This window comes from Oncorhynchus tshawytscha, unplaced genomic scaffold, assembly GCF_018296145.1.
Source record: "Oncorhynchus tshawytscha isolate Ot180627B unplaced genomic scaffold, Otsh_v2.0 Un_contig_6830_pilon_pilon, whole genome shotgun sequence".
In the NCBI taxonomy this organism is placed as follows: Eukaryota; Metazoa; Chordata; class Actinopteri; order Salmoniformes; family Salmonidae; genus Oncorhynchus; species Oncorhynchus tshawytscha.
The window spans coordinates 1-10,412 of record NW_024607804.1 but is presented as its reverse complement, the minus strand read 5'-3'; the positions used below and the strand labels follow the sequence as shown (position 1 = coordinate 10,412).

Here is a 10,412-nt window from a genome sequence, read left to right as displayed (position 1 = left end):
ATTAGCTAACACAACGTGCCATTGGAACACAGGAGTGATGGTTGCTGATAATGGGCCTCTGTACGCCTACGTAGATATTCCATAAAAATTCTGCAGTTTCCAGCTACAATAGTCATTTACAACGTTAACAATGTCTACACTGTATTTCTGATCAATTTTATGTTATTTAAATGTGCAAAAAATGTGTTTGTTTTTTTCACAAACAAGGACATTTCTATGTGACCCCAAACTTTTGAACAGTAGTGTATAAATTAAAATAAATAAAAAAGTGAAAAATATTTGTATTTATTTAAATGTTTTTATGAATATTGCTAGCAATAATGGAATAAACAAAATGTGTATTACATATCCACAGTAGAAAAGAGGAGAATATATTATTTTATAAATGTGTATGTGTTTTTTCTCCAATTCCTATTATTGAGCAAATCACCCTTTCAAAAAGCACCCTCAAATAGGCTACCATTGCTTCAAGGGCCGCTGCCTGCTGACAGGCTTTCTTGACTTTACATCCATTTTTGCCAACACATCCTTGTTGTCTTTAATCTCTGTTTTACCAGCTAAACAGCTGCTCTTAGCGAAAATGTTTTTGAGTTACCTTTCTAGCTAATTGGCTATGTTAGGGTTTACACGTTCTCTTCCAATCATGTGTTGAGGTCAAAACAATCTACCAAATCTATTGATTTGAAAATGTTGATTACTTCTCCTTGACATGATCATTCACCAGATGATGAGACAAGATACAATACATGATGTTTTTAAATATATTTTTGCCAACATGTGATTGGGGTTCCTTGGTCTCCGGTTTGCCTGGCAGGGGGTCCCTGGGAAAGAAAAGGTTGAAGACCCCTGCCAAAGACAGTGCAGGCTAATTTATCCCCCGCCCCTCATCCTCTCTGTTGCCATGGAAGCACCAGATATATCACTTGATTGGCTTGCATGGGTAAGCACGTGCTAGATGAGGCTTCAAATATGACAACAGGCCCAGGTGTAATTATTGCCGATTCGAAGCAGTGTGCGTTAACGTGGTTTTTGGTGTTGATTAGCTCAAATTTACAACATGGTTGAGGCATTCGTTGGAACTTGGAAGATGACTTCCAGTGAGAATTTTGATGAATATATGAAGGCAATAGGTGAAGTCTTACCTTATTAAATAAAGCAGTTTAAAAAAATGAAAGACAATGTTGCATTTCGATCTAGAACCTTAATAAAGTTGATTAGATAAATATCCGTTTGTTTCACAGGTGTGGGGTTTGCTACTCGGCAGATGGGGAATCTGGCGAAACCCAATTTGCTGTTTAGCATCGACGACGGTGTAATATCAATGAAATCCCAGAGCACTTTCAAAACCACAGAGGCCAAGTTTAAATTGAATGAAGAATTCGACGAGATGACTGCAGATGACAGGAAAACCAAGGTGGGTGCAGGAGCCACACTATAGACATGGAGGTTGTTACAGTAGTGTGGATTCCAATTGATTGTAAAAAAAGAAATTACTTTAAAATTTAGTGAGTTGTTCCCTCCTGACACTACTCTATTTCCAGACTCTGATGACCTTTGAGAACGGAAAACTGGTGCAGAAACAAACTTGGGACGGCAAGACTACCACGCTCGAGCGGGAGTTGCAAGATGGAAAATTGATTGCGGTAAGGTTTAATGTCTTGCTTGCTATTCCCTTCTCTGCTTGGTTTGACATTAAAATATGCTTTTTTCATAAGCCTATTTTTCAATGTAATGCTTGATATTGCAATATTGTTCAATGTTGCATGTGATCATCATTATGCAATGCAGGTTGTCATCTTGTAAATTGCGTTCTCCGGGGTTACCAACAAGGATGGCACGCGTTTTTACGCGCGAACGTGTTCAAAATGTCTATAGTTTTGTCTGGGAAGCGTGGCTTGATAAGCACTTGCAGTCATGTGCAACACGCTACTTAATTATTTTAAACTAAATGATTAATTGGTAATCGAGTGCTAATAAACTCAATGATTTACATAAACCTGGGATTGCTGCTGCATGTGTTGGCATTGCCATTGCGAGGCTTTGCTCCCACCGGTCCGCCATAGGCACTATCCAGTAGGACCAGTCCTCCATAGGAATGAATGGAATGCATGGTTTTTGGGGGGGTTGTAGTGGGTACAGTAACATCAGTTTCCTTAAAGTAATTTATAATGCATTATTTAGCTCACATAATGTAAAGTGCCTGTTATAGAATAAATTAATATAGATTCCAACATGTATTTGGTGGTTTGTTCATCACTGACTATCAATACATTTTGAGTTCTCGTTTCTGACACTTGTGTTGTCATTGCATGACCTAAAGCGTGTACTGCTCTCTTTTCTAGAAATGTGTAATGGATGATGTGGTGGCACTGAGGACCTATGAGAAAGAGGTGTGATTCCAGCCTGCTGAATTGAAGACCCCCACGAGCAAATCAAAAACATGCATGTTATCTGTTCAATACCTACCATGTTAAATTCACTGACTCCATTGGTACCAAAATCCCATGAAGCTTTCAATAAAGTCAGTTCTGCTTTGTGAAAAGTGGTATTTCCTTCGTTGCAATATGTAGGCCAGTTTGGAGGCTAAGGCCTATTCAGCAAACTTAATCCATGTGGATTACAAACGGGCAAATCTCTGGTCTATCCTGAGTACTTCGGTTGTAGGTGGTAATAACATTCAATACATTTCAGTGTCAATTTTTCTCCAATATATTAATGTTAGCTTACTTTGAGCACGCTACACTGAGTGTTCCCGGCAAAATACATTGATTTCACACTACCTATTTTGAGAACTGGTGACCAAGTAGAAATGTCCAACTGACCATTTGTCTACGATGCAAAAACTGCCATGACTGACTAGTGGGGTAACTAAACCCTGGATGCCTTCATATTAGCGTCCTGCTGCTAACTAGCTATTACACAACTTTAAAACCTGAATTTCTTTGCCTATTTAGGACTGATCTATTCTGAACTTTTCGGGAGCATTCAGGTGCTTCTGAATATGACTACTGGGACCAGTGGTCTGCCCAGTGGTGCTGTTATGACTGCAGCGTTGCTGTTTGTTCCAAGTGTCTCTAGGAAAGGTGCTACTTTATTTCAGAAAACATTGACTTGATGTCACCCCCGAAAACTACTCCAACTAAAGCCAGAAAACGACGCAGAGGATTGAGTATTACATTACTATTGCATTATGCACCAAATATTGCCATTGAGGTTCACCATCGCCTTGATATGCTGTCAGAGACTATAAAATCCTACCTCGCTCTCAGCCACAGATTATTGAGAAATGGCGACGTGACCGAAACAGCCTGACTGATCTCAGAAGACTTGTGCCATGTGCGTTTGAGAAGCAGGTAGGCTACAGCACAATTGTACAGACCTATTGGATTCAGAGTATATTAATCTCAGTCAACTTCCGCCTTTTCTACATCTTTGGTTAGGACTGTTATTTTACAAGTAACACAATAATCGAATGTTTGCGTTTTGTCACAGGGATCGGACAAGGTGAGTCAATAACAAAACAATACAAAGATGTGATTTAAGATGTAAGCCTGTAAAAAAAAAGTGATGGGTAAACCTCTGCATATTTGTAGGGAACTAGCCATATCCTCCAAGCTCCACCACAGAATTAGACCAAATGTCTCATGTCCTTTAGTTCCTCTAGTGTAGTGCTCTGTATACTCTTGTGTAGTTCCTGACCCTCTGCCTCCCTCTCCTGGTAGGGTATTTTGAAGCCCATGTCCTGGCCAAGGACTACCGCAGCCTGGGCTTCAGGGAGTGTCTGTCAGACGGCCCGCTACCTAAGCATCATGGAGGGCTGGAACAATGTCGACCCACTCCGCGTACGCCTGGTCTCTCACCTCAACTACGCCTCTCGGAGAGACATCCACACTGGATTGACTGGACACCCTGGACAACTAGCCTGGGGCTCCGCTTTGAGGACACCCTCCGCCCACCTGCCACACCCCCTCTTACCACTCCCCCAGGGACGGACACTAGCCCCCCACAGTACCAGCAGCCCACCCTGCTCCATCTCCTCAATGTCATCCCCCTGTTCTACTGATACCTCAGTGACCTCCAGACTCAGGGTGCCCCCCAATGACAATCTACCCCTGGGGCTGGCCCTGTCAGTCTAAGCCTCCAAACTCAAAACCACTACCCCTCTCCTCCCTGTCTGCCTTCTCCTTCACTACTTTCCCCGAGTGTCCCCGGTAGCCCTCAATTCAGCAGGCTCCTCCACAGCCCTGAGAAATCAGCCTTACAGGCCCTGGGGGACAGATCGGGGCCTTCTGAACGCTTGTGATCATCAGAACCGGAAGGCAACAACTTAGATCCCTGCCTCCCCCCAACCCGACTCCCGCCAACCTGCCTCCCGCTAACACTCCACAAACCCAGCAGGAGTACCTGGCTGTCTCATCTGTTTTTCCCCTCTGGCAATGAGGGGGATGAGGTAGGCTAATGCCACCTCCCTTGGTCAGTACTGCTGTATAAAGGAACATAGATAACAGAACACTATCCTATTTGTTTTTATCATCAATAATTAATGTTAAATGCTGTTGTGAGCCCAGATATGGCTGAAGGTAGGAAAGGACTGACTATTGTTTCATGACCACAAAACTGATTTAATTTGGTTTATTATCAGAGTGCACTAAGGATTTTGGGGTATTTGTAGGTCAAATATAATATTGTAAAAATATAACTCCTGCAGCTTTGAAAGAGAACAAATACACCTGCAATGTATCATAAATAGAGTTAAACATGACCTGGATCTGCTAATACATTAGTTATGTCTATATGGGATTGTCGAACCTGCTTTATATAGAAATTAACTTTTTTTTAAATGTAGTTTTGTAATATTTTTGTACCAATAAACTGAGTTTGTAAGAAGATGCTGTTTTTTTGATCAATGCTCAGGATTCATGTGTTTTAACCTATGAACTGTTGTGGGGTTTAGAGTATGTTGTCCACTTCCCACATCACTTCAAATAAAATCATTTATCAGTTTCAACTGCCTTATTCCCTTGGTTTTAGGTGAATGAAGGAGTTGCATGCAGATGTTGGCTCTTCATTTGATCACTCTTCTGTTGCTGAGTGTTGTCCTACACAGCAGGAAATTAAAACTTGTAGTGTATTTGAGCTTTATAAAGACTTCTAAAGAGTAATTTCCACATTGAAATTTCAGACTTGATTTGCCCTGCAGAAAAAGGTATCAACCCCTACAAAAATGTCCATTAATTATAATCTGTTCTGTTGCTGCAGGATTATTTTCCTGTTGTAACAAACTGGCTCAAATTAAGATCCTACTTCTGTATGTAATATGTTTTATATTTGAGCAAAGTGGTAGCTAACAGTAATATAGCAGAGAATCTGACTGACTGACTAGCTGGCTGACTGGTTGTAAATCTCTCAGACAGACGCAAGATTTTGGTTCTGGGTTGATGAGATTAGGGTTGGTCGAGACACCTAGTTTTAGAGCCATTGTTGCCTCCATGAATGGCCAGGAATTGATTAAAAGGAAATCATCAATGCCCATTAACCCCACTCATATGGACTGGCCTGGTCTTACCCCACTAATATGGTCTGGTCTTACCCCACTAATATGGTCTGGTCTGACCCCACTAATATGGCGGGAGACTACAGTGTGGCCAAGATTGAGGGAAAGATGGCAGCTGGATGACACATACTGAAGCCTGTAGATCACTTTTGACTAGGGCTCATGGGGTTCTGGTCAAAAGTAGTGTACAGTAGGGTATAGGGTGCAATTTGGGACACATTCACTCAATGTGCCCTTTAAGTTCCTGCTGTAGTAGTATACTATGTATCCACTAGAGACCATTGGGTGACAGAATACTAGTGATGGAGACTTGCTGCAGCCAAATCTTTTCCAAGATGGCATAGCAGTTCAGACATCTTTTGTCCTCGTCTTGTGTCCCGTATATATATTTACAACTTTTTTCACATACATTTTATTTTTATTTTCCATCAACTCATCTTCAAAACACTCTCCTGCAACCCGCCTCACCAATTTATATTTATGAAAAAGTGTTATTTACCTCAAATCTGTAATCCAAGAAGCTAGCCAGAAACTAGCCAGAAGCGAATCCAGAAGCTAATCAGAAGCTAGTTTAGAAGCTAGTTTGCTTCTTTACTGGCAAATCGTTAGTATTCAGCTAACCACGGTTTGTGGTCATCAGCTATCCTTTAGCTCGTAAATCTATCGCCAGTTTTGTAGGACGGCGCGGAACGGAACATACCGGACCAATTTTTCTCTCCATGTCCCTGGATTTCAACTGCTCTCTGGACATTCATACCTGGATCTCACAGCTAGCTAGCTGCTATCCGTGTGACTATCAGCTTTCGTCGATTCCGGAGCAAACATCAATTATTCCGGAGCTAGCCAGCTCCGTCAATCACTCCTGAGTTCCATCAATCACTCCTGGGCTGCAGTTACCTATCCGGACCCGTTTTACTGCCTACGCGGAGCCCCACCGGGCCTTCACAACTGGACTGCCGACGTTATCTACCCGAAGGAGTTATCCGGCTGGCTCCTCCGTCGCGACGTTACCTGAACGCCCATCTGCGGCCTGCTAACCGTTAGCTGTCTTACCGGCTGCTATCTGAATAGACAATCGGACAATTTATTTTTATTATTATTATGTTTTCTTCTTGGGCCTCTATAACTATATCTATTGTTTTTATTTTTGTTGTTGTTGTGTGATTTGGATTAATCCCCTCTACCACACGGAACCCCACTAATCTACTGACGGAACGTAAGAGGTGGCTAATAACAGACCTCCATCCTATGCTAGCTTACTACCGATGGCCTGGCTAGCTGTCTAAATCGCCGTGACCCCCAACCAACCTCTCCACTCACTGGACCCTTTTGATCACTCGACTAAGCATGCCTCTCCTTAATGTCAATATGTCTTGTCCATTGCTGTTCTGGTTAGTGTTTATTGGCTTATTTCACTGTAGAGCCTCTAGTCCTGCTCACTATACCTTATCCAACCTATTAGTTCCACCACCCACACATGCAATGACATCTCCTGGTTTCAATGATGTTTCTAGAGACAATATCTCTCTCTTCATCACTCAATACCTAGGTTTACCTCCACTGTATTCACATCCTACCATACCTTTGTCTGTACATTATACCTTGATGCTATTTTATCGCCCCCAGAAACCTCCTTTTACTCTCTGTTCCAGACGTTCTAGACGACCAATTCTTATTGCTTTTAGCCGCACCCTTATTCTACTCCTCTGGCAATGTAGAGGTGAATCCAGGCCCTGCAGTGCCTAGCTCCACTCCTATTCCCCAGGCGCTCTCTTTTGACGACTTCTGTAACCGTAATAGCCTTGGTTTCATGCATGTTAACATTAGAAGCCTCCTCCCTAAGTTTGTTCTATTCACTGCTTTAGCACACTCTGCCAACCCGGATGTTCTAGCTGTGTCTGAATCCTGGCTTAGGAAGACCACCAAAAATTCTGAAATTTTAATTCCAAACTACAACATTTTCAGACAAGATAGAACTGCCAAAGGGGGCGGTGTTGCAATCTACTGCAAAGATAGCCTGCAGAGTTCTGTCCTACTATCCAGGTCTGTACCCAAACAATTTGAACTTCTACTTTTAAAAATCCACCTCTCTAAAAACAAGTCTCTCACCGTTGCCACCTGCTATAGACCACCCTCTGCCCCCAGCTGTGCTCTGGACACCATATGTGAACTGATTGCCCCCCATCTATCTTCAGAGCTCGTGCTGCTAGGCGACCTAAACTGGAACATGCTTAACACCCCAGCCATCCTACAATCTAAACTTGATTCCCTCAATCTCACACAAATTATCAATGAACCTACCAGGTACCTCCCCAAAGCCTTAAACACGGGCACCCTCATAGATATCATCCTAACCAACTTCCCCTCTAAATACACCTCAGCTGTCTTCAACCAAGATCTCAGCGATCACTGCCTCATTGCCTGCATCCGTAATGGGTCAGCGGTCAAACGACCTCCACTCATCACTGTAAAACGCTCCCTGAAACACTTCAGCGAGCAGGCCTGTCAAATCGACCTGGCCGGGGTATCCTGGAAGGATATTGATCTCATCCCATCAGTAGAGGATGCCTGGATATTTTTTTTAAATGCCTTCCTAACCATCTTAAATAAACATGCCCCATTCAAGAAATTTAGAACCAGGAACAGATATAGAAAAAGCGTAAAATCTCTAAAACTGAAACTTTTCAGGAAATGAAAAAAGAGCCATATTCTACCATTTATGAACATACAATCACAACTTCAAAAGCTGTTTTGAAATGTATTTTATTGGACCTGGAGTCATGAACTGTTCAGCGTACATAAAGGACCATCATGTTAATAACAGTAACAGTAACCATTCAGGTCCCTCAAGATTTTTCTTCCCTCCCCTGTTCTTTACAATCTGTTACTCAGTCAGACAAACTTTGTTGGATGAAAATCTGGAGTTTTTCTGTGAAAAATAAATAAAGACGTGGAATGTCGTTCAATATGGTGTTCACTGGCTCCATCTGCTGGCTCAATGGACCTCACTGCTTTACAATAGAATAGATACTGCTTTAGAATAGAACAGAACAGGACAGAACAGAATAGAACAGGACAGGACAGAATAGAACAGAACAGAACAGAATAGAATAGAACAGGACAGAACAGAGCAGAATAGAACAGGACAGAACAGAATAGAATAGAACCGAACAGAACAGAACAGAACAGAATAGAATAGATAGCCCACCCATTTTCACCTACCTCATCCCCATACTGTTTTTATTTATTTACTTGCTCTTTGGCACACCAATATCTCTACCTGTACATGACCGTCTGATCATTTATCACTCCAGTGTTAATCTGCAAAATTGTAATTATTCGCCTACCTCCTCATGCCTTTTGCACACATTGTATATAGACTCCCCCCCTTTGTTTTCTACTGTGTTATTGACTTGTTAATTGTTTATTCCATGTGTAACTCTGTGTTGTCTGCTCACACTGCTATGCTTTATCTTGGCCAGGTCGCAGTTGCAAATGAGAACTTGTTCTCAACTGGCCTACCTGGTTAAATAAAGGTGAAATAAAAAAATAAAAAAATAAATAAAATAAAAATACCCATAAAAACTAGCGGTCAATCAAGGAAATGGTTCCAATAATTTCCCCACCATTAATATTTCTCATAGAGGATTGTAGAAACACTTAAAATAAGAGTTGTGGTTCGTGTAGGCTTACCCTGGCGTGATTTTTGATAACTGTGTAAATCTCTCTAGGACAAGGTGACTTTTATCAATAAATGTGCCTGTATTTACCACCCAAAAAATGAAATGCTAATTAGTGGCTAATGTGTCTATCATAAACTACACATGCCATGAGGATCTGGGACTGCTGAAACTAAGCAAAGGTAAGAATCTCTGGATTAGCTATCTAAGGTTAGCTAAATGTAGTAATGAATAGATTAATACATTGGAAAACTGTTTTTAAATTGACAAATCTGTGAACTGTCTTGTGCATGTTTTAAATTGACACAATACCTGTTAGCAAAGATGTCAGCTACAGATGACGTGCAGGATTTGTAGTCTTGCATGATACCGAGTCAAGGACCAAAAGCTGAAGCTGGAGACTCATATCTCCCTCTCACTAACTTTAAGCACCAGCTGTCAGAGCAGCTCACAGATCACTGCACCTGTACATAGCCCATCTGTAAATAGACCATCCAACTACCTCATCCCCATACTGTATTTATTAATTTATCTTGCTCCTTTGCACCCCAGTATCTCTACTTGCTCATTCATCTTCTGCATATCTACCATTCCAGTGTTTAATTTCTATATTCTAATTACTTCGCCACTATGGCCTATTTATTGCCTTACCTCCCTTATCCTACCTCATTTGCACAGACTGTATATATACTTTTCTACTGTATTATTGACTGTATGTTTCTTTATTCTATGTGTAACTGTGTTGTTGTATGTGTCAAACTGCTTTGCTTTATCTTGGCCAGGTTGCAGTTGCAAATGAGAACTTGTTCTCAACTAGTCTACCTGGTTAAATAAAGGTGAAATAAAAATGTAAATAAGAAAAAGGCTCCTCAACAGCTTCCACCCCCAAGCCATAAGACTGCTGAACAATTAATGAAATCACCCGCCACCGGACTTTCTTGAACTGCACTGTTGGTTAAGGGCTTGTAAATAAAGCATTTCACGGTACACTTGTATTCGGTGCATGTGACAAATCAAGTTTGATTTGATGTCTAGTTTGATGCTAATTAGCATTTTAGAATCTGAGAGCAAATAGAGCAGAATATATTGATAAAAGTCACCTTGTCCGAGAGAGATTGACATGGTTATCAAAACGTCACACCAGGGGAAGTCTACACGATACACAGCCCTTATTTTAA

General features: G+C 41.5%; 1 protein-coding gene across 1 annotated transcript; it reads left to right on the top strand.

The window, feature by feature from the left end:
• The first annotated feature begins 976 nt into the window (after positions 1-976).
• On the top strand, positions 977-2,542 carry LOC112238415 (fatty acid-binding protein, adipocyte). The gene is made up of 4 exons (XM_024406996.2): positions 977-1,130; positions 1,242-1,414; positions 1,542-1,643; positions 2,343-2,542. The coding sequence occupies exons 1-4, from the start codon at positions 1,058-1,060 to the stop codon at positions 2,394-2,396; spliced, it is 402 nt and encodes a 133-aa protein (XP_024262764.2). The 5' UTR covers positions 977-1,057; the 3' UTR covers positions 2,397-2,542.
• The last annotated feature ends 7,870 nt before the right edge of the window (positions 2,543-10,412 follow it).

Excerpts from the sequence above, each read along its gene's own strand:
- LOC112238415 (XM_024406996.2), top strand. The coding sequence starts at position 1,058 with ATGGTTGAGGCATTCGTTGGAACTTGGAAGATGACTTCCAGTGAGAAT. Across the intron at positions 1,131-1,241 it reads TGAATATATGAAGGCAATAG|GTGTGGGGTTTGCTACTCGG; the intron begins GTGAAGTCTTAC and ends TTTGTTTCACAG. Across the intron at positions 1,644-2,342 it reads AAGATGGAAAATTGATTGCG|AAATGTGTAATGGATGATGT; the intron begins GTAAGGTTTAAT and ends TCTCTTTTCTAG.